Source organism: Seriola dumerili, unplaced genomic scaffold, assembly GCF_002260705.1.
Source record: "Seriola dumerili isolate Sdu_G_001 unplaced genomic scaffold, Sdu_1.0 BDQW01000011.1, whole genome shotgun sequence".
In the NCBI taxonomy this organism is placed as follows: Eukaryota; Metazoa; Chordata; class Actinopteri; order Carangiformes; family Carangidae; genus Seriola; species Seriola dumerili.
Genome location: NW_019174266.1, coordinates 5,976,776 through 6,001,241, shown reverse-complemented (window position 1 = coordinate 6,001,241; position 24,466 = coordinate 5,976,776). Strand labels below are relative to the sequence as shown.

The 24,466-nt window shown below is 40.4% G+C and overlaps 2 protein-coding genes across 2 annotated transcripts in view; one reads left to right on the top strand and one right to left on the bottom strand.

The window, feature by feature from the left end:
* The window catches only part of LOC111223172 (multiple epidermal growth factor-like domains protein 11), a 108,984-nt gene extending 97,339 nt beyond the window's left edge, over nucleotides 1–11,645 (top strand). The window contains exons 17-27 of the mRNA XM_022747214.1: nucleotides 1,264–1,392; nucleotides 1,735–1,863; nucleotides 3,592–3,720; nucleotides 5,035–5,163; nucleotides 6,217–6,450; nucleotides 7,077–7,195; nucleotides 7,363–7,477; nucleotides 7,551–7,604; nucleotides 9,792–9,819; nucleotides 10,295–10,515; nucleotides 11,440–11,645. Of these exons, the coding sequence (XP_022602935.1) occupies nucleotides 1,264–1,392; nucleotides 1,735–1,863; nucleotides 3,592–3,720; nucleotides 5,035–5,163; nucleotides 6,217–6,450; nucleotides 7,077–7,195; nucleotides 7,363–7,477; nucleotides 7,551–7,604; nucleotides 9,792–9,819; nucleotides 10,295–10,515; nucleotides 11,440–11,645 (1,493 nt within the window). The remainder of the gene's footprint in view (nucleotides 1–1,263; nucleotides 1,393–1,734; nucleotides 1,864–3,591; nucleotides 3,721–5,034; nucleotides 5,164–6,216; nucleotides 6,451–7,076; nucleotides 7,196–7,362; nucleotides 7,478–7,550; nucleotides 7,605–9,791; nucleotides 9,820–10,294; nucleotides 10,516–11,439) is intronic.
* Nucleotides 11,646–17,261: 5,616 nt separating this feature from the next.
* rab11a (RAB11A, member RAS oncogene family) lies at nucleotides 17,262–23,112 on the bottom strand. Its single transcript, XM_022747647.1, has 5 exons — nucleotides 22,959–23,112; nucleotides 20,491–20,686; nucleotides 19,561–19,754; nucleotides 18,973–19,053; nucleotides 17,262–17,668 (listed from the first exon to the last, which is right to left on the bottom strand). The coding sequence occupies exons 1-5, from the start codon at nucleotides 22,996–22,998 to the stop codon at nucleotides 17,532–17,534; spliced, it is 648 nt and encodes a 215-aa protein (XP_022603368.1). The 5' UTR covers nucleotides 22,999–23,112; the 3' UTR covers nucleotides 17,262–17,531.
* Nucleotides 23,113–24,466: the final 1,354 nt, after the last annotated feature.

Sequence of the window (24,466 nt, the reverse complement as noted above, 5' to 3'; positions counted from 1 at the left end):
CTTTCCTTTTGTTTTTTGTCCTGTCCAGGGAATCACACTGTGGCAATTTTGTATATGAAGTCTTATAAATAATTTTTTTACTTAAATTCAGATAAAACTGAACACTACATTGAAGTTTTACTTGCAGAAGTAGCAGTATGTCATCTCATGTTAACTGGCAATAATCAAAGCACCCCAGAGCACATATATATTACTACACTACAGTTTCTGTGTCTCAATATTTTATCAGTGTTAATTTTGGTGAAATCTGAATATTAAAAAAAGAAGAAATATTACATCCTTAAGCAACAGGATGTGCATTTCCCTAAAATGATTAACTGGAAAACAAACTTCTTCCCCCTCTTTTAGTTGCTCTGGGTGACAAACTTTGAGCTGATTTTTTTTTTCTTGCTGACTACCTGTTTTCTCAGCCTGAGTTTATTGAATTAGAGACATTCAGCCGTGATGATTAATTTCAAAGTGTTGGGGTGGGCATATTTCAAAGCAGAAGAAAATGCTGTTAAATTGTAACTAATTGCTCATCAAATTAAAGATAATTGAAGATTATGGTGATTAACATTAGTTTTGAATGTTACACTGAATGAGAAGGTCACAGTCGATGAATCATCCTTATGCTCAGTTTAGATGAGTTATGCTTCCTGTAAAAGACTTGAATAATCCCTAAATCATATTTTTCACTCTTGTACAGTTAATCTGTTCTCCTTACACTATTTTATTTCAAATGTATTTGCCTGTTTCTTTTTTTTGCTCAACGTTTTTGTTAGAAAGTTTATTTGCTTCCTCTCTTTCCCACTCTGTGATTACAGTTGTAAAGAAATAGAAATTAAGTTAAAAAATGATATTTTTTCATGTTTTAGTGTTTGTAAAATATGTAAGGGTTAAGGTGTGCTGATCATGAGCCACAGCATCCTGAGTGTGAATCCAGTCACGGACATTCGTTGCATGTCAATCACCATGTCTTTCTCCTCGTTTCATGTTCTCTAATAAAGGCATAAAAATGTGACAAAAATACTTATAAAAACAAAGGTAATGATCTTAGTGTGTTAATTATTGGCAAGAAAAGTCTTGGTCATGTTGCGTACTTGCCTGAAAATGTCGGATCGTGGCCATGTTGTTTAGTTATTATGTGCCAACAGAATTTAATCCTGTGTAGAATATTGTTTTGACCCAATATTTTTATTTGATCACTTAAAGAAGTCATGTTAGGTAACTGAGTGTGTGTGTGTGCGCGTGTGTGCGTGTGTGCGTGTGCGCTTCCCACAGTGTGTCCCAGTGGAAAGTACGGTAAGGCCTGCGCTGAGACGTGTCTGTGCACAAACAACGGCACTTGTAATCCCATCGACGGCTCCTGTCAGTGCTACCCCGGCTGGATCGGCGAGGACTGCTCCAAACGTGAGCCGCAACAAATAATCTCTCCTTCCTCTTTCACACACTCGCTCTCTGTGTTCTCCCCTTAGCTCTTATCAAGCAGTCAGAGACAATAGGAAAAAAAAATCTAAAGCAATTACTCCATTGGTTCTGACATTGATTATCCATCTTACACTGAACAGAGCTACCACAATCACTCAATCAGTTGTGCAGTTAATGAAGCTGCAGACTGTCCAGAGCTCTGTCACATCCACTCCTCAGGCCGATGACGCATTAGTGTGTTCGAAAAGAGATTGTGCATATGTATGCATTTGTTCATCTTTGTCTAACTGTGTGTGCGCGTGTGCGTGTGTGTGTTATTGACAGCATGTCCTCAGGGCTCATGGGGCCCAGACTGCATTCACACATGTAATTGTCACAATGGGGCCCAGTGCAGCGCCACAGACGGAGAGTGTAACTGCAGCCCTGGATGGACAGGACTCTACTGTACTCAACGTAGGTCTCTCTCTCTCTCTCTCACACACACACACACACACACACACACACAGTTGCGATGAAGTCTCACTTTTTGCAGTGGATTGACTGAGGTCTCCTGCTTTGAATACTTCATACCTACACTTCCATCTGGTGGCACATACTAAAACTACATCCCTGAAAATATTCTTTCCTCCTTTCCTTTGTGTCCTTTCCTGGTTTCCTTTTAGTTCTGGTCTGGTTCATGTCCACACTGACTTTAAAGGGGAGTGATCAGGAAGTTAGATAATCCATTGTTTTGATTGCTGTTATTCTCTGTCTCATCTGATGTGAACCTGATGTGTTTACTTTATGCTCTCTAGTGTCACACAGAGATCACCAACTGAGCATCATTAGCTGAGACTGCAACAGAAGCTTGAATGTAATAGATGGTGACAAAGAGAAAAAGAAGCTTTTTCTGCTTTAATATTTGTTTCACTCGCTTTTCACAGGAAACTGTTAAAATACATGCAGTGGGACACAAGCAACGTTCCTCTTTTCATCACACACACGTGTTACATAGTGATATTGTATCAATATAGGTTACACTTTGCTTATAAAGATGTGTAAATCACTGTGTTACCTCAATCACAAATAGCAGATGAATTGAATCTGTGTTAAAATCACACATCCACTGTTCTAAAATGATGTGGGTGACAGTGTAACGTTGTGGTGTTTTGATCTCACACCACAAACGAAACACGCCAGAAGCGGACTGAGCGCCTCCGTCTCAGCACCAAAGTTCAATTAACAACTTTCACAGCACAAAATTAACTGAACTCATCCAAACCGACCTCGTGGTAGAAATCTTTGGACCACAGCTGTCGTCACAGCTGGTCAGGTATGATGTTTGTGAGCACACCCAGCTGTAATGTGGCGTTATACCACATAGCTGAAAGCAGAATTAATCTCGTGTTACAGTGAATCTTTAAATCAGATTATCAACTTTTTTCCTCTAACAGTCAGGATTTTATTTCCAGAATTATGACCATCATTCTCATCAGTTTTGACGATAAGTTAGTTCCTGACATTTATGACAAGATGACATCACTAAAACAGTCTAACATTATCTAACAAAGACTCTAAACATGCAGCAAATGTCAGACAGAGACAGAGACTGTAACCAATACCCAGTTTATCCATATCATCTAAACCTATCTGACAATATAAAACTAAGATGAATATGCACTTAAGACTTTTTAATGAGCAGTAAAAAATTAGATATTTGCTAAATATAATGTGTCGAAACTGACCCAGAAATCCATTCTAAAACAGTGGAAATAATTTTGAAGTTAGCGTATTTTCTCTTCCATATAATTAAAGTACACGTCTGGGTTTGTTTACAACATGTGTGAACATTATGTTTCTTGACTTGTCAGAGTGGCTCTTAAAAATGTTGCTGAAACAAGAAGGAGAAAAGACAGCTAACTAGTCCAGAGAGAGTTCAGGTTCTCTGGGCAGTGGTTTAAATCTCCTGAGTTGCAAACTGGGTTCACTTCAACCTCCAGAGATGATCCATGTTGTCCCCACTGTGACAGAACAGATTAGCCAATCCCAGAAAAGCTGCTTCCAAACACAGCTCCAGATTGGTGGATCATCTCTCAGATACTGAGTCTGGAGAAAGGAGAAGTTGAATTTGTCCTCGTTTAGACACTGAAAACATGATGCAGACAGTGTAAGGACGAACAGTGGTTGTGTCTTCCTCTCCAGGCTGTCCCACAGGCTTCTACGGCTCCCAGTGTGCTGAGGTGTGTCGCTGCCAGAACGGGGCGGACTGTGACCATATCACCGGACAGTGTTCATGCAGGACAGGCTTCATAGGACAGAGCTGTGAACTCAGTGAGTGTGTTCGTGTTCGTGTTGTACAACAGCAAGTACGCAGCTTCTGCAGTGAAGTGATGACACATGATGAGGAGAGTGCACCCTTGTTTTTTAGCTTGGCAATAATCCCATCAACAGCTTTAACAGAATCATACCACAGAATAATAGAAATTGTCATATTACCATATCAAAATGCAATGAGCATTAGTTAAATTTTCTAACATGACTCAGTTTAAAAGATCGCACACTGTAAAATAAAAGAGTCTGGTTCACCTCTGACCAGCTCAGTTGGGTGTCATCCGAAGTGGTTGTAACCACACACAGTAGTGATCTCACAGTGTCCTGGTGTACACCTGCACATCACTGCAGCAAGGTGTGAAGTTAGACCAGTGGAGTTAGTCTGTTAGTCTCACAGCAGGAAAAGGAAGCACAAAAACAGATGCACAGTACTGACAGAGATGGACTATAAGACTGTATACTGTATACTGTTTATAGCTGTCTTTTTAATATCTCTGGAGTATGAGACCATTTTTTAGCAGTTATATATATATATAGATAAGTGTGATGCTTTATGGCAATATTTTTTATACATGTATATATGATGCATGTTGTATATCAGGTATTTAATGTGCAGGACAAGACAAAAAAGACATTTCTGTTCTTTTTTCTATATCTATAAACTATTAATTATTTTTATAGGCGATTGATCATATACATTAAAAAGAACAGAAGTAGTGTACAGTATATACACCATACATAAAAAGTAACTCCAAAAGTGTGTTGTTGAAACAAATAGTCACAAATACAGCAGCTAAATACAATCAATCTATCTTTATAGCATCTTCATACAGGTTAGTTTAAGTGATTTACAGGCGACTGACAAGACAGAACAAACAGCTGGAGACGGATGCACACGAAAAATAGAAATCATGAAAATATAATAATAAACACACTGAAATGGATAAAAGCCAATAATAAGATAATTAGTCTTTAAAACAAGAAAAGAGTAATAACATTAAAATGAATTAATGGCCATAAAAGGTTCCAGTCAAAAGCTAAAGAAGCAGGTTTTATATGTAAAGTTGTCAAAACTTTGAGCTGCTGTTGGATCCATGCAGAGTGTATAAATATTTATCATTATTGTGATAGCCATTTTACATACATTTCAACAGTCTCATGAACATAAACTGAAATTTAACCCACAAAGCAACACTTCAGAACTTCAAACATCTGCACATAATCCTAGTTATGAGTTTTCACATTATAACTGTGATGTTTGTGTTTGCACCTGTCAGAGTTGAAGATGCATTAACCTTCCTCTCCCATGTGCAGAGTGTCCTGCAGGAACGTTTGGCTACGGCTGCCAGCAGCTGTGTGAGTGTATGAACAACGCCACCTGTGACTACGTGACAGGAACCTGCTACTGCAGCATCGGCTTCAAAGGCATCCGCTGTGACCAGGGTGAGAGCTAATGGGTCTGCACAGAGCTGGATTAGACACTTCTTTAGATGTGGGTTCAGAAGAATCATAAGAAATACGGTGGTAGAGGAAACATGCATACATTTTATAGAGATTAAAAAGACTTGTACAAAAATGTTCATAACATGATGAAAGTGTTTCTATAAGATGAAGGTGCAAAGAGGGTTTGATGGACTAAAATGTCTGTGGTATTTGCTCGTCATTTTGCAGTTTGTGTGAACTTTTCTGTCTTATTAAACTTTTTGCTCTTGTGTGTGTCTATGTATAAGTGAAAGATCCTCTGTAATCTATAGAAATGTAACAGCTTTTCACCAATGTCCACTACCTGCTCAGCACCAAACAGCTGACAGACACAGTTGAAGAGCAGCTGGTTAATATAGTGGAGCATTTAGCAGCTAAAGAGCCAGATGTTTCCCTCAGGAGCTGGTAGAGACCAAAAACAGCTGAAAGAGAGGGAAGACTGGGATTAGATCCATCAGGATGATGTTGTCTTGTCATTGCTGGAATACTTTATGTTCCACTTGGGTTCACTATCGATATTTGTTTCTGTTGCCCCTAGTGGCCAAAACAATCAGTTATTGCTCATTTGAGTCTTAAAATCAGAAGTAAGTAAAAAATTACAAACACTTTTGCACAGGTTTGAGTTAATTGCATATTCCATCAATACAAAATCAGCATTTTGACATGTTTTCAAAGCAGCTAACAGAGCTCTAAAATCTTGAAAATAATTCATGTGAAGATTGGAAGTGCTTCAATTAATGATAAGATATTATTTAAAGCCACTAAATACAGGATTTGAAAATTTCTGACTTTTGTATCCCCCAGTCTAACAGTCTATCTCAGCCAGATGAAATACATCAACAAAGGTCACAAATATGATAGCATTTAAGCTCAATTAAGATCCAACAGCAAAAATAGACAAGACATGGGAGGACTTTTATTTTGAAACTTCCATTTAGAAACAAAATGAGTGATTGATGTACGCTATAGCTGCAGGTGTTATCGGTGTGTTTTGACTTTCCCTGTTTTCCACAGCGGCTCTGATGATGGAGGAACTGAACCCTTACACCAAGATCAGCCCGGCGCTGGCGTCGGAGCGGCAATCGGCTGGTGCCGTGCTGGGGATCATCTTCCTGCTGCTGCTCATCATGGCCATGCTCGGCCTTGTGGTCTGGTTCCGCTATCGGCAGAGAGAGAAGGGCCACCACGTGCCGAACGTCACCTACACACCCGCGCTGCATATCAACTCCACGGACTACTCCCTCTCAGGTGAGACGTCCTTACCTGCGGGTGTTTTCCTTTTTCCTTTTTTCCTTCTTCTTCTTTATACATATGCAGATTGAACAACCTAAACCTGGGCTGCACTGGTGATTATTATCATTATATTTTTTCGATAAATCGTTTAGTCTCTACAATGGCAGAAAATTGTGAAAAATGACCTACACATGTGCTGTGGAATGAAGGCAAAATGCAAAAAAAAAAAATTAAACTACCAAAAAAAAAGGCTCTAAAAACATGACAAATCTTTAAATTAATTGTCAGTCCAAAACCCAGCTATTCAATATTCTATTATCAGTGATATAAAACAGACAAAGAAGCTGGAAAAGGCAACATTTTGTTGAATAAATGATCTAAACGATTAATCGATTATCAGAAATTGTCTCAGCCAGTATTTCAGATCTGATCTACACTGTGAATGTAACTGAAGTTCCTCCTCCTGGTTCCAGCTGGAGTTCCCTCACTTTAATCAGCAGCTTTGGACGACAGTGTCACTGTCAATGATTGTGTGGGTGCACACACGTGTGTGTTATGGTGATGTGTAGGATATGAGTGTCTGTGCTGATGTCCTGTGGTGACAGCAGGGCTGCAGTGCACAGGCCTGCTTTCCTCTGCAGATTCCTCTCCCAGTAACAGCTCTGTAGGCCGCTGCTTCTCCAACCCGAGCTACCGCACTCTGGGGCCCTGCACCTACGCCGCACACTACGCCAAGCCAGACAAGAGGGGCTCCAACAAGGTGGGTGGAAGAGCTTTTCGGCTTATACTTGAGGGAAACGACCAGCTGAAGTTTGCTGATGTGATGTCAGTTACAGATTTGGGAACATAGGAAGTATTTGTGTTTCTTTAAGAATGTTTTTCTGTGTTTGTTTCCTGGTGTGTCAGCGGTCTCTGTGTGTTTTCCAGATGAAGACAAAGAAGCGACACAGGAACAGTGCTCCAGAGTGGGGTGCCTACTGTAACCTCAGTGAGCTAGGTCAGTCTAAGTCTCTACATCTCCTGCCCTCTTTCCTCTGGCTATGTTCACATGGAGCAGTTAACATTTTCACAATCTCAAAGCTGATTAAGGTAATCTACTCCTTCTGTCTCTGCAGGTGTTTACTGCATCGATCGGCGGTACAGCTACCACCTGGAGCCGCGTTACAGAGGTACCGTGTGAGGTGGACCTGTGTGACCTCATCACCTCTGACTCCCCAGCCAATCCTCTTGCTCAAAACAGTTCCCTCAGCCAATGACTGCCTCTCTCTTGCATTTTGAACCTCAGCTTCATGTTTCATTTCCCTGTGTTGGAAGTCAGACTTGATGCAGATTGCTGCATGTCTCATGAAACGTGTAACAAAACGGAATGACACCACATGTAGTTATAATTGGATATGAAGACGTGTTTTTCTTCTGCCTGTGCTCAGTTATCAACTTTCTTAGCCGACTGACTGTGCACCTATAGCAGACCTTACTACACCTGTGGTATACTACACCTGTCGTAAGCTACATGTTTTAGACCACAGAAGGCAGCTTCACTAGTTTTGCTTAAAACAGAAAATCTAGTAAAACTGTCAAATGTAGGACTTAGTATCTAATTTGATGAATTTTATGAAGAATTTTTTTTTTATTATATTTGATTGGAACATATATATGATCAAATATGAGGGAGGGAAGACTAGAAAATAAAATTGGAAACAGAGAAAATAATTAGAAATTAATGGATGACTCCCTGCAAACTTCCATCTTGAAGGGTTTATATAGAAAAACAGGGGGCGATGCAGGATAATAAGTATTTTCTTATTGTTGGATAATTTGAACATAAGGCAGGAAAAAATTTCAATATCCAGACATTATAGACATGCCCTCTAGACATTAGAGCTAAATTGATAAATCATCTGGGCCATTATAAGATTTATCGGCACTTGTATATATGATAACAAGAAACATCGGTACAGAAATACTGTATGTTATGATGTGTTTATGTAAATATAATATATATAATATATTACTATTGGCTGTGTATTGGTTTTTGTATTGTTATCAATACTTTCAAGTACTGATAGCTACCATAAAAATCCAGTATTCCTGTGCTCAATTCATAATGAAGCTTTTCAGACATGAATCTTAATTTCAAATTCTTCACAAAGTTTCCAAATATCTGTCTAAAACGACTAGAGTATTTTCGTTTAATGGAAACAAGCAGCCATTTAAAACATGGAGTCTTTAATATTTCACTCAGTGTAAATGTCAGAGCTTCAGTAAAGAGCTACAACAAGATGATATATGATAATATGTAACACAGGCAGCCAGGGTGGAATAAGATGATTTTAAAAGCCTGAAAGCTACTTGGTAAGGGGGGAGTGAGGGGGAAAGGAGATAATAAATGGACTGAGGAGCCATGTTACTGTTTTGTGTTGATGCAAAACAATCATAAACATGAAAATGATAAAAATGAAGAAATGCATTTCTGTAGCCGCAGGGAGATGTTTACGAGAAGAAAATTGCACATGTGGATGAGATATTATACAGAAAAAAAGGTGCAGCATGAAAACCTCAGGCCTCTCAGGTCCTGTACCTGAACGCTCCGTTACCCTGTCGACATAAAATGTGATTTGTTATTGATTTGATCTTATTATTATGTACCAGCCTGTGCTTACAGGTGTGTTTGTGTCTCTGCAGGATGAATCCACCTCCTCTCCTCTGTGTGTTTCCCTCTCTGCTGTTTTGACCCATCATCACTCCTGAACACCCCCCACACACACACCCCCCCCGCCCCCCGGGGAGATTCTCTCCTGCACAATAACTGAATGCTGTGTGTGTTTTCCTGTCACTTAATGTGCATTTCCTTCAACTGCAGCTTCACTGATTGTCTGTTTTTTTTTTTTTTTAACCTGAACTGCTATGGAAAGTTGATGTTGGCCTTGCAACGTAACCTCTGTCATCCAGTGATGCTTTGTTTATTCTAACATGTTTGTTTTTTTAAAGGATAAGTCTGGTGATATTCTGTTTTCAGATTTTATTTTATTTTACTTTATTTTATTCAAACCTAATGAAAAAAAATATTAAAAATACATCAGTGAATCACTCTTGCACTGGGTGACACACACACCAGTTTATTTAGACTCCATCACACACACACACACCATCCTGCTGCCTCAAATACTCACCAGATCACCAAATGTGGATTAATCCGCTGCTGAAAGTAGTCCTCAACGAATGCACTATTTCTTCCTATTTGTTTGATAAAAATGACGGTGAGCAGCTGTTTGAGGAAGTTAAAATGAAACTATATATTTGTGAGGTGCTTTTAGAGATTTACGTCTTCAGTAGGAACCATTTAGCTCGGAGTTGAGTGTCGCAGACAGAGGAGGGCAGTCAGAAAGTGTGAGACAGACTAACATGTTGTTGCTTTCTTTATATAGAATATTACCAGCCTTATTCTTTAAAGACATAATATATAGAAATGTATTTTAAAGCCACAACAGCTGGAAGTTTCTCACATGACATCTTATTGCTCAACAACGATAAATCTGATCAGAAATGCAGCTGGTCACTGTGGTAATGATTGTAATAACCAGGGAGCCTATTTCATGTTTTGCAGGAAATGTTGAAATGTGAAAATGTTTCATCAGGAAAATGAAAAGCTGCTTTGTCTTTCAATGGGGTTTCTTTGTCTGACCATAGTGGTTCTCAAACTGGGGTCCGGGCACCACCAGGGATCCTTGAGGGGGTTCCTGGGGGTCCCCAGCAAATTTCATCTTCGTAATTTCTCGTGAAGAGTTTGAACTCCCACGAGTCACAGATCTTTATTTCTCACCACACAGTGTTAAACGATCGATGTGTACGTTCTCTCTGTAGACTATATGAAGGGCTCCTTGTCCAGCACCTGCTCCCTCAACAGTGAAAACCCGTACGCCACCATCAACGACCCCCCAGGTCTGTGCAAACACTCGGAGAGCAGCTACGTGGAGATGAAATCGCCGGCTCACCATGAACACATGACACACTGCTGCTCTGCCGCCATCATCACCACCACCACTACCACCACGGCACCCGCCAAGAACATCTACGACATGGGTACGTTTGAGGAGAGGGGAGCGAGGTTTAAAGGAATAGTTTAAGGTTTTGAGAAATGTGCTTAGATGGGAAGATTAATGCCACTCTCACGGGGGAAGATTAATGCCACTCTCACGATGGTGTGAAGCCATTAACATGAGTGGTTTCAATCTGCTCAAGTCAGCAAGATGCGCATTTCCCAAACTACTCCTTTAAGTTGTCTTCGCTGGTTTATTGTTGTTTCTCACTTTCACTGTCATCTGTTTTACGTTGGAAAAAAAACAGACAAACACCTTTTACACAATGAAACATTTAAATGTTTATTTTTCTAGAAGGAAGTATGTAGCATGCACCACTGCTGTACAGTATTTACACAGTATTTATAGCCTCAGGAAAACATGGCAAAACATTTCAGTTTAAAGCTCAAACACTGATACAATAAAACCTTGACTACACAATGTATCTGTCTTTTTAAACTGTTTCACTTTGAGTTTAAAATTAAAATTATTCCATTCATGATGTTTGAGTCCTATGAGTAAAAAGTTCCACATCTTCAAAACACCTGAAAACACCTTTATATAGTATATACTGTATGTATATATATAATACTTTTGACTCTTGTCTCACTGAAAATTTTAATTTAGTATATTTCATTAATTAACAAATGAGTAATTTAAGTATCTGAAGATAGTTAAAAACCAGCACTAGTCCAAGATGGCATCTTCAGGTTATTTGTTTTGTCTGACCACATTCAACTGTCCAAAACATTTTAAAATAATATACAACTGAAAAAAATAAGCAAATCTTGAGCTGGAACCAGATAAAAAGACAAACTGATGAATCCACTAATCATTTCAGCACCACTTCCTCGTCTCTCTCCCCCTCTCTCTCTCCCCCTCTCTCTCACTTTCCCTCTCTCTCTCCCCCTCTCTCTCCCTCTCTCAGAGCCAACCATCAGTATCGTCCAGGGAGCTGGGGGTGTGGTTGTTCCCAGTTACCCTCAGAACCCATACGACCTGCCCAGGAACAGCCACATCCCCAGCCACTACGACCTTCTGCCTGTCCGCCCTAGCCCCTCTCACAGCCACAGCCTCACCCTGCACAGCCACAGCCCCCCGCTGCCCGGCAGCCCCACCAGCTCTTTACTGTAGACCCCCCCACCACCACCATAGTACTGGTAGACTGGACCAGTGCTCCCAGATCACCCAGAACCAGGAAACTGTGAACTGGGGAATAACAGGAAAAGATCTGTGATTGGTGCGTGCAGATGAACATTAGGAGGACATGTTTTGTTGGGACTAACTATTATTTAATTATTTATTTATTTATTTATGTGTGTATGTGTGTGTGAGTGTGTGAGACAGTGAGAGAGAGAGAGAGAGAGAGAGAAGGGTGGGTCACTCCCCCCTGCAGTGCCCAGACTGTCGCACTGCTGTTTGATATTTTATCACTGTATTATATCCAAACTGTTTGAGCTGTCGTGCCAGTCAAAGCTTCATATTTGTGTTGTATTGTAAATTCCCCCTCATCAACAAATGCGTCATCAGAGGGAATATACTACGTACATACACAGGTCTACCTTTTTTTCCAGGTATGCTGATCTGTCGTTCTGACACGTCCTCTGTCAGACGACGGAAATGAAAAACAGTCACTTGTGTAAATTCATCTGGTTGGGACTATTTCTTAAAACTGGAGTTGAACTGAACAGTAAATGTGTCTGCGTGCCAAACACTAGACTGAGGCTGGGGTTACACAAGCGGCAACATCTGATGTCGAAAAATGAAGCCAACACAAAAGTGCTAACAACTGCAATTCCTCGAATGTCCACTTGAGGCTGGCTCAATCCCCATACTGTAGACTCCCATGTTAAAATGTCAAACTTGCAGCAGAAATAAACGTGTCTACAGCATGGTAGAGAAACCAGTTTTGGTCTCTATAGCTAACTTCCTCCTTCATGACAACTGTACGGGGGGTGACATTTTATACAACTCACCCATTTAAATTTTATTAAGACTTAAAGCAGCCACGCCCTCAATTATGCAGAACTTTGAGTGACAGGTGGGTGAGCGTATGCTTGCCACAAACCAACAAGCACCGAAGTCTCAGCTCCACACACGCCCCTCCACTTTGCCCATTTTTGGATTAGCCGAGAGTCAGGTTGAGTCAGGCCCTGCCAAGATGGCGACGGCGGGGCAGCCCACTCCTACACCTGCTCAGGGTGACGTCACAGAGGCTACATCCATCTTTATTTACATTCTGTGGTGTTACACCTGGATTGACTGGACTTGCCAAGCATTTACAGTGAAGGAGCATCGTATAGGTATCATGGCTCACAGTGCTGACAAAAGGTGTTCATTACTCCAATATTCTGGACTGAGAGAAGGATATAAAGAAATGCACACTAACTGCAGTCTGGTCAGATTTACACAACTTGTATATTTCTGGTATTTTTACACATCGTTTCTTATTTCCTGTTTACATATTCAAAGATCCTGCCGAGGATCCATATTTTCTCTCTGAAAAGTTATCTTTTTGTATGTACTGTAGACAAAGTGGTGTATTGGTTGTACACTTACTGTACACTAGTGATTATTATTGTGATTTTCCTTTGTTGTGTCGAGCTTAATACACATGCATGCCAAAGATTATTCAAGATATTATAGTTAGCCAGGAATACCCTTCTAATGTCCTTTAGTGGCGATTGATTATTGTCATCTAACTGTGTCAACATGGAAATGTGTTGATGTAACTGTTGCAGCAAGGTCAAGAGTGGAAGCACTTCCTATTAAAAGTCAAAGATTTCAACTTCCTCCACAACTCTACAGATCCACTGGATTTTTATTCCCAAACAACAAAGATGTATTTAATCTTGTCGCAACGATTTCTTCCATAAGTTATGATACACAATTGTAATGTATGAAATATGCTTCATTTTCCTCACAGGAGGTGCATTTTGTATTGACCATTATTTTCCTGGCAAACAGCAATAACAGGACATGTTGACAATCAGATGGGTGCAGCACTGTTTTCCCACGTTTGACTCCAGACTTTTGTTCCATTTGCTCTCTCCCGTGTGTCTTTTCTTCATCTTTGGTCCAAACAGTAGTTTCAGTAGATGTATCATGTGCTGCTTGTTGTATTGTTTTTTTGGTTGTTTTTTTGTTTCCAGCCCTAAACTCAATAAAGTTGTCATAGCTCAGGGGAGTGGTGTGCCGTTCTGTTACGCAGCATATGTTTATGATAAATAATAATAGTAATAACCAGTTTTGGGAAGGTTACTTCTGAAATGTAATAGGTTACAGATGACTAATTACTAAAGATGTTTCGATACCAGTTTTTCCTTCCTGATACTGATTCTGAACTTCCTGAACTTGTGTATCAGTCGATACCAAGTACAGATCCGATGCTAATTAACATCTGTAAACTACTAACCCTCTGTGATGTGATGATTGGTGTCGTTGTACGGCGTGGTTCAGATTAAACCCTTCGTAAAACATCATTTATCATCTAATTTGACTGTCAGCCTGTCAGGAATAAAAAACACTTCCTACTCTTTCTAACACTAGTGCCCCCCCCTCCAAGTTAAAGCCTTATAAACTGTACATGTCGACTCTTTACTGGTAGGACTTTAAAGTTTAACATGTTTTGCTAACGACTAACACTATTTGACAGAAAACAATTCCACTTCGCTGCTCTAAAACACAACCTTCTGTGTAGGCTACTGTTTTAGAGCAGCGAAGAATTGATTTCCAGGAAAGCTGCAGTTTTATCCGATTGTGAAAGTATAAAGTTTACTAATCAATTGCATGGTATTGGATCAGTGCATACACTTGTCAATACCTCATCCAGTATTTTAGGCAGTATCCGAGACATTTTTGATATTTCGTTATCAGAAGAACTCTACTAATTATCCTGCTTAAAATGCAATAAATGATATAATTAATTCAAAGTAATGTAACTTGTTACATTTCATTACTACATGATTACTTTTCAGTACTATTCATGTAGTCTGTCTCCCTTGCATTTAATGAAAACAATGCTGAATTGAGTTACTGAGTGGTCAGACTCGCATCTGTCACCAGAAAAAAAGACAAATTTTAAATTAAATAGCTAATTAAAATGTATGGTAATTTAACACCATTTTTCCTATAATTGCTGCCACATTACACAGTCCTTTATGGGAACCTTCCTCAGAGTTTATAGTTAACTCCCCTTTGTAGAAACTTTGTATCAAACTATGGGGCCTATGAAATATTAATTAGATATTGTAACAATATCTCAAGTAAAATACAAGCTCATATAAAGGTTTATGACTGGTGCGCTTTATTAAGATGAACTGATAACTTAAGATATAGACACAATTGTACAATTTATCAATCTGTACAAAACATAAAACCATTCATTATGACCCCCCCTCACATTTAACCCTCCAAATTCATTGAAATGACATCATTTCACTCTTACATGTTTACACTGGAATTACAGTCAGTTATAGAATTCAATATAGTAAAAAAAAAGAAGAAAAAAAAAGAAATCAAAACACACTTTTAAAAAAACACAGAACAATGGAGGTACATGAGACGGGATCAGAAATCAGATTTTCAGAATAAAGGAATCACTTCGTCCACAGATTGCCAGCTAGTGAGTCTGGAGGGGCTCGGCTGGCGGCGCCGTCTGTTCGAGGAAACGCCATTGGCACTGCCGTCCAGGCTCACACACACTCCAGAGCTACTGATCTACCCTCTGCCTCTACACACACACACACACACACACACCAAGTTCAGGCAATGTATATGTCTGCTAACGCCACCACACACTGACACGGCTATAAACCTGGGAATTCAACAGAACACACTCTCGGGAGTTTTAGCTAGTAGGTTGTTAGCGAGGCAGGTGTCCATTAAAAGACAGGACTGGACACAACTAACAATTAGCTTGTCTAGCACGTCATCCAGCGAGCCAAGCCTAACCCTCAGCAGAGTTCATGGACAGTAATGACAATGTTAGCTACATAAGGCGATACGACACGGAGTTGCAGTCGTACAGAAAGCCATGCATTGTGTTGAAGTCAGAGGCAGCTCGGTGTACATAGGCTTTATGTGACAGGGACAACACAGCTGTCTGTCTCCTTGAGGGGACAGACAAAGCCAGGTTACTGGTTAAGGAGGAGGCGGACATGACGGTGAGGTGTTGGCAGGTGAATGGAGAGGCGTTTTGGGACAGGTACGTGTGGTGAAGGAGGCACTGTGACCAGGAGTTAGCAAGAATGTGGCTGAATCTCTCAGGTGTTTCCTTGATTCCTTCACCGCCTTGTCATGAGTCCTGAGGATTTAAGGAAACACTTTTGAGACTCAGCCTTTATTCCGCAGTGCTAAACGTTTATGTTTTGGTTTTTGAACAGTGACACCGTCTTTTTTTTAAAAAAAAAAAACGGTACAGCTAATGTGACACAAGAGGTCCAGATTCTCCATGTGCAGTAATAATCTACTCCTACACAAGAAAGCATGTTTACTAGATCAGTGCAAGGTTTTGACAGGTTTATGCTCATGAAGTTCAACCTAGTGACATTTTCCATTTCCTACTTTCTCAGTGCATTCTAACTACACTTCTGTGGTTACATGCAAAGCATAATCTGCTCAACTACAGGATATTTTTGATTATAATATTATTGAGTATCATAGGAATGTCATACGAGAATACTTTTGCTGTTTTTTTTTTTAATTCCTTCATTTGCTATAGAAGTGCACTAAGAAAAAAAAAACAGCCATGTGCTAGTTTCTGCATAGTTGTAGTCAAATGTCAAAAAAAAAGGATGCATCCTGTTTTCCTGATGTTGGAGCAGGAAAGCCTGATGGACAAGCGCGTCTTCAATCAGAGCATCCTTCCCAGCATGAGCATGACTGTCTGCGTATGACGCCACACTGAGACTTAAAGTAGGACAACATGAACATCTGAATGTACAGGAGTTGTGTTCAGCTTTCGTGGTGACAGCCTAAAATTACTCACCCTCAAGGCAATGATAGTGTTCCACAAAGAGTCCAGATTGAGTCTCTCACCCGATAAGAACATGCAGCAACAGCAGAGCGCCATCTTTTAGAGGACATGCAAAAAAACTGGTCCGACCCTGCCACCCCGCTGTGAACGCGGTGACGACAACGAGGACGACGACACGTATGAGGCTGTGCGCGACATGCTAACTCACACCCGGACCTTTCCACAGCGCAAACTGAAGCTCGGCAAATGCAAAATATTCTACGTTTCACTAGCGTCATATTCACAGCAATCAGATCAAAATGGCATGACACTACCGGAGCACGCGTGTCTACACTGTGCTCCATACATCCACATGGTTTCCAAAACAGTACATTGCACTAAAGAGGACGGGGGGGCGGGGCGAGAGGAGCCTAAAATGACAGAGGAGAAGCTTGTATATAGGAATACACTTCAGAGCAACATGTGCTTTAAATTCATATATACCTAGTAGTAGATATATGATACAAGACAGAGAGAGATCATAAAAAAAGTGGAGAAATCAACAGGAGCACAAAGTATGAAGAAAAGAGAAGAAAACAAAATCACATTCATATATTAAGACATTTTTGTGACATGTCAGCGCATCTACAGTAATGAAATCTAAAGTGATATGAAATGCTTGCTGCCTGCTGTCCTGCCGAAACCTAAAGACAGAGGGGCTCTGCTTGGGGGGCCACCCCACGCGGTGACTTCTTATACTGGGATATATTTACCTAGGGTTGGGGTGGGGGGAGGAGGGGGTTGGGTGGGGGTGGGGGCAGGTACAAGGTAGGTGCAGAGTTTGGGTCACAGCCTTGAAGCTGTGGCTCATCCCTCCCACACCACGCAGTACACCGAGGCAGTCTATTTTCTGAGGGCAGGGGGGGCTGGGGTTGAGGAGTTGTGAGCCCGGCAGCCGGGAGCTGGGTAGAGGGGGAGGCAGGGAGGGAGGGAGGCATAGGTGTGGACTGTGGAGAGAGAGAGGGGAAAAAAGGGGAGGGGATAGCAGCAGGTCCGCAGCTGGGCTAGATGTTCTGACAGCACTGCATCTTTGGTTTGTTCTCAGTGGGCTGCACCTGGATGTTGACCACGTTGTTACTGGGCGACATGTCACTCTCCTGACGCTCCGACATCTGCTTCTGAGAGACAATACGGTAGATCTCTGATGGGAAAGAATGAAAGAGTCATTTAGACTTACAGTCTGTTTAGCTTCTGTACATCCTGCCGACTACAGCTTTTACAAAAAATTAACTGCTGCCCTGGTTTTCAGACGATGCGAGTGTGACGTGCATTTTACCCTGTGGCCACTGGATAACTGACAGGAAGCAGATTAGAATATGACAGAAAAGTCTGGAGGAGGAGCCGCAGATCGAACTGTGGCTCAGGAGGTAGGGAAGTTCGTCCGCTAATCAGAATGCAGGTGGTTCAATCCCCGGCTCCTACAGTCCGCGTGTCGAAGTGTCTTTGGGCAAGATACTGAACCCCAAATTGCCTCTGATGGGTGTTCCCATCAGTGTATAAGTGAGTGTGTGTATGGGTGTAATATATGCATGTGTGAGTGAATGGGTGAATGTGGTCTCTACAACTAGAAAATTGCTGTACAAGTGCAGACCATTCACCATCACACCTGTGATTAGGTGATGACCCACTCTGTCACCTGGGACACAGTCGCCTCACACGTTGCCCCCACATGTTCAGAATGTATTGTTCGATCTAGTCTAAGAATACCTACAAACTGGATCCCAGTCTTAAAAACTGGATTTTACAGGAGCATAAAAAATTGATCATTATTTCAGATTTAACATGTATAAGATGCATCTATCAATATAATATAATATAAAAACACACACAATCCTGCTGTTGGAATACATTCACTAGCGCACCAAGTGTGGGTTATTCCACCACTAAAAATAGTCCCCAACAAATTAACTATTTCCTGCATCTTCAGTAGAAATGAAGTTGTGAAGTAATGAGAGACAAACTAAGACATTGTTGGTTTTGGTCTTTTCATGGCCTTTGTTGACATTAAGAGAAATATAGAATAACACCGCCTTTATCTTTGATATCTGTTATGATTTTAAGCAAATGAAGGCATCAAGTTCACTAACCTTATTATCTGTGCAGACACCAGCTGGACCATTAGCACAAACAAAATGTATCATCTCTGTCATGATAAGAAAAGCTTTGCCACTCCTAAACAGATAAACTCGATAAACTCTCCGGACCTCATTATGTTATAAAGTTAATCCAGTGGGGGTGTGTGGTGTGTTTCTGTGTTCAGTAGACACCTGACTTGCCTCTCACTGTAATCACACTCATTAAAACCACAGCTCTGACGAACAACTGTGTATCACTTCCTCAATAAACGTAACGTCCGTTGGCCCCAGAGGTTGTTAAAAGTCAAGGGAGAGGTTCGTGTTATACGTATGTGCACACACACCACAGGACACAACACACAGTACAAACCTGTCAGAATGGTCTGGAAGGCCGTCTCAACGTTGGTGGAGTCCAGAGCCGACGTCTCCAGGAAAGATAAACCGTTCTTCTCTGCAGGGCAAAGTTGAGCACCAGGGCACGTTAACCGTACATCAGATATGTAGCATTCCATACATAGCAGAGCAGTTTGACCAGTTCAGCTGAAATATCTGAAGTCCTGACGACTCGTTTTGAGGCTCAGTTTCTGAATACAGGCTGTGTGCATTTCTCTGTGGACTAAGCACTTTGACACTTTCACAGTATTAATATAGAACCTAGACCTGCTTTGAACTCAAAACAGACCTGGAAATCTCACTTTATACAATATGGGACCTTTAATTATTGTTTTGAATAGTAATTTTCTGGATTTAGACCGCTTATAGAAATGTTTTCATTGTTATTTTGGAATCGCATTTCTGTTTAATTCAGATTTTCTGTCTTATGCTGTTTCTCTGTAACTCACTCTTACTATTGCCCATCTCGACCAGAACTCTCTTGACAATAAAAGGAAGTTTTTTTCAATGAGGCATTTCTGGTTAAATGAAGGGTAGAAATAAAAATAGAGGATAATAGTTTTACCAGCAAAAGCGCGGGCCTCGTCGGTAGGAACAGCTCGGAGGTGACGCAGGTCGCTCTTGTTGCCCACCAGCATGATGACGATGTTGCTGTCGGCATGGTCTCTCAGCTCCTTCAGCCAGCGCTCCACGTTCTCGTAAGTTAGATGCTTGGCAATGTCGTAAACCAGAAGAGCCCCCACCGCCCCACGGTAGTACCTGCAGCGGAGCCACAAGCACAGGAAACATGTTTCAAAAACCCGTCATCATCGCACAATTATAATCAGAGCTGATTGAAAAGAATCTTATAGGTGACCTGGTTAGAGCATTTTGTAACCTGATGTTAGCTACAGTCTGTGTGTTGTGTTGTTGCAGCTGGAAACATGTTTTGGTTGTGTTTCAGCTGCTTTATTTTAGGAGGTAACAAGTTTAAAGTTTCATAAACAAGGTCTTATGTGATGCATTTTGGCTTTGCATCAAATTCTAATCAGTTCATTCTTGAGTCCAAGTGGATGTTTGTGCCAAATCTGAAGAAATTCCCTCCAGACATTACTGATATATTGAATTCACAAGATTGGGACTGACATGAGGTCACAGTGACTTTGACCTTTGGCTTTTGACCCCCAAAGTCTAATCAGGTCATCTTTGAGACAAAGTGACTGTCTGTGCCAAATCTGAGGAAATTCCCTCAAGGCATTCACGAGAATGGGACAGACAGAGGGACAACTAAAAAACAGAAGGTATTAAGTTATGGCCAAAAACATGTTTTGTGAGGTCACATTTGACCACCAAGTTCTAATCAGTTCATTCTTGAGTCCAAGAGTTTTGGAGCTGTCCTATGAAGTATTATACAGTGGTCACTGGTTCAATTTCAATTGTGACAAAAGTATAATCTGGCTGGTATGTTTGAACAACCGAGTCCTGAGCCCCGCTGACCAGCTCTTCCTATACTCACGCTGATGTGATGGCACGGTAGCGCTCTTGGCCAGCTGTGTCCCAGATCTGGGCCTTCACCGTCTTGCCGTCCACCTGGATGCTGCGTGTGGCAAACTCAACTCCAATGGTGCTCTTACTCTCCAGGTTGAACTCGTTGCGGGTGAAACGTGACAGCAGGTTACTCTTTCCCACGCCCGAGTCACCGATAAGGACGACTGAAACACACAATGGAGGAAAGACATTTTAATACAACCTATAAGAATAGTATGATAGAAAGTGCACAATTTATCAACTTGTGCACACATACACTGTTCTTGAGTTTTTCCTTACATCATAATAACCACTTTCTAACAGATTTCATACAAATGATACCTGTATGTTATTACACCTTTTTTATTACATTATATTTGCATGTTCTGATCTCTGTGCTGCTCATTAACCATATACTAATATTTACAACATATCATGTGCAATTATTGTTTATAAAAGGTGCAACAATTACTTGATTTACCGCTTAGTCAACTTGACATAAAACTAGTCTGCAACCATTCAATCAATAGTTTGTCATTTTTCAAAGAAAAGTACCAAACATTCCCCAGTTCCAGCTTCTGCTTTTCTTTGTCTGCTGTGACAGTGAACTGAAAATCTTTGAGGTTTGAACTGTTGGTCTGATAAGAGAAGTCACCTGAAGACGACACCTTGAACTTTAAGAAACTGTGATTGTTATTTTTCACTATTTCTGGTAGTTTATGGGCTTGACAATTAATTGATTAATTGAGGAAATGGACTATTTAACCAATGGAAATATTCATTAATTGCAGCACAACTATCGATGTCAAAAATAATTGGCAGATTAATGAATAATGAAAGTAATCATTATTTTCCCCCTAATTATTGGTATTACAGTACATGTTTCTATTGTTAATACTTTATGCTCGTTTAAGTTTAATTTCATTTAGTCTTTTATCAAGTTTCTTTCATGCAGATATTCTTTACATCCTTATTATTGTTTTTACAGCCTTGAAGTATAAACGTGACAAATAAAGACTTCTGAACCCTGTGAACCTTAACATGTTTGGATGTAAACTAATCATTTATTTATTTACATCCTTCCATTTTCTCTGCCTGCTCATCCTATGTACACCCTGGACACCAGGTCGCCAAGCTACCACGAGACCGACATCTGAATATTTGTTATGATCAGCATGTTGTATGTAAAAGAAGCAAATTTAATCAAATCAACTTCTGTTTCTTTGAAAACAATAGTCAGGGGCCCATGTGACCAATGTGACAGGTTTTGCTTGCTGTAATCGTTCCTCTTGTTCACACTGGACATTAAGAGATCTCCAATGCAGGTGGTGGGGAACAACATCCACAGTCTGTTATATGTGAAAATACATTGCAAAGTTTATCTAGAGTTAATGTGAGGCTTGTGTGCGTTAGATAAATCAAGTATCTTCTAAAGTTAGTCATTTTAATACAAAATCCCCTGTGTGTTACCATAACTCCACAGCAAATTGTTTGCTATTAATAAACAGTCTATTAAATGTAAAAAAAAAAATACTGAAAAATGTCCATTGCAACTCCTCAGAGTCCTAAGAGATGTTTGGACAGGGAATCACCTGTTTATTTGTATTGTAATTTTGAGAACAGCAGATATTAAGTGAGTTATTCTGTTGTCTGTAAAATGTAAAGGACACAGTGCAAGTCTGTGGCGGCTGAGTAATGTTAATCACTGTAAAGCATCGTCATATGTAAAACGTGAAACATGTGACATAACATTCCACCAAATAGAAAAATGTAGCTAAGGCGAATATTTAAGATATGAATAGATCACTGATGGTTCATTAATCATTCTAATACCTTAGTGATAATTGTGTTAATTCGCAAACGCAAACGTTTTAACATTGATATTTAGACAGTTTGTTTACTTTGCTCAGGACATTTTCTCTGACCTCATTGTTTACCTAGCCAAGCTTTAACTAAAGCACTTTTCTATCTAGAAAACTAGCTAACACTTAGCCTAGCTAGTTAGCAGCATGATCTGCTGTAAACTGATTAAAAGTCTAATTTGTATATTTCGGTGCGGTTAACAACACGGTTCGTCGTTTAGCTGCACCTCGCCAGATAATGTGATAACGGTTAACGTTAGGTGTGTCCGACGTGAAGCTGGTCCGCGCCCACCGACAGCAGCTAACAGCTGCTAACTGCTAGCAGCTGACGCTCAAGACGCCCTGTCGGTTAACGATACCGAACATAACGTGACGAATCCACGAGTGTTTCTACACGCACGGTTTAGAGAAGGGTGGTTCTGTGTCGTGTAGCTTAATCAAAGTTGTTGACATGTTCAAGACAGCTCGGTGAAAAGCGATCTGAGCACAAAGGTTGACGGTGGCTAAGTTAGCCTGGCAGTCAGTCAGCTGGCCTGGTTAGCCTCTCAGCTAACAGACCAGCAGAGCGCCAATAACAAGAAGAGGCTTGGTTTACCTTTGAACAAATAGTCATACTCGTCATCTCTAGTGCCCATCGTCTTATTGAGAATTGAATTAGTCCGAGATTAGATAAGTTTTAATGGAAAGAAGGCGATCTGCTGTGTTTTACTCTTCCAACGGGAATCTGTTTGGGAGCCGTACTTCCGTAATTTCTTCTTCTTCTTCTTCCCTGGCAGCCTCAAGGTGACGCACAAAGAGCACTCTGACATCCAGTGGTCAAAAGAAGGAACTGACCAGCACTTTTAATGTTCAAGGAAGTGTAAGTCCAATTCTTCTCTAGATACAGTCATGAAAGGATTACAGGGCAGGCCCACAGGGCCTGAGGAATCAGCACCTTTGTTTGAAGTGACTGTCAATATATCTGGTCAGAAAATCATTCAAACAACCACCAAGAGACACAAAACAACCACATAGGGGCACAATAAGCGACCTCAAAGATACACAAACAACCATGTAAAGACACAAAACAACCACAAAGTGACACAAAATGACCACAAAGAGACACAAAACAACCACAGAAACATACAAATGGCCAAGAGAAGGCACAGATTGTTGAATATTTGTGAACATTAAGCACTCTCTTCTAAAGTTAGGAACCAAAGGAAGAACCCTAAAATGTGCAATGTCATCCCAGTTTGCTCTATAACAATGAATGGGGCTTGGATGCTGTGAGGCCATAAAATGTTTGTGTAATTTCTTACACCAAAATGAATGTTTCACATCTTAAGCTTTATTACCAATTCAAAATCTGAATGAGACTTATTAGGGGGTACTCTACACAGCTACTGTAGATTATGGGGTTAGTGTGGTAATTTAGTGGCTCAAAGTAATTTCAGCTATAAAACTTTAGTAGCTTGACGGATGAAAGCAAGCCTTTGACTTTTTTACACTATGACAAGTCTATACCTCCAGAGTATGTTTTTCTGCTGTTAGTTATTATGCTATTAGTTCATGATTTACACTCAGTATCTCTTAAAGTGGGGGGTTTAAATAAAAAGAATAATGCAATTCCTGCATTCAACATTTTTATTTGTCACTTATGACATTTAAAAGACATTTTAATGGAATATACGTCCACTGGTACTAGAACAAAGATGGTGCCCCTTGTGTTAATCTGATTTCTTCCTTTAGGACAGATAATACAGATTTAACTGTTCTTGGGCACAGGAATAACATGTGACATTTAAGCTGCTGTTGGGTCTGTTATCTTCAGTTACTGCTGCAGTTTATGGATTTTTGCTGCAGTTTATTAACTCTGAACATTTTTTCTGGACTCCATGTTTGCTGTTTTATTCTGTGTTTCCATGAGAATGCCAGTAATGTTGTGTAAATGTGTCATTTAATAAAAGAGCAGTCATGTAATCCGTTTCTATCCTTCATCTAAGGGAAGGGTTGGCATAGGGAAAATAGCAGGAAATGAATAAAAGTCATCCTGGATGGTAGAACTGGTAATGGGACGAGTCTGGTACGTGCAGTGTATTTAAGGCCTGGTGGTGGGTTGTT

What these genes read in the sequence shown, in the direction of transcription:
- rab11a (XM_022747647.1), bottom strand. Translation starts at nt 22,998, where the DNA reads ATGGGCACTAGAGATGACGAGTATGACTATTTGTTCAAAG. An exon ending in GTATGACTATTTGTTCAAAG is followed by an intron (nt 20,687 to 22,958) that starts GTAAACCAAGCC and finishes TGTGTGTTTCAG; the next exon opens with TCGTCCTTATCGGTGACTCG. An exon ending in CTTCCAGACCATTCTGACAG is followed by an intron (nt 17,669 to 18,972) that starts GTTTGTACTGTG and finishes CTTTCCCATCAG; the next exon opens with AGATCTACCGTATTGTCTCT.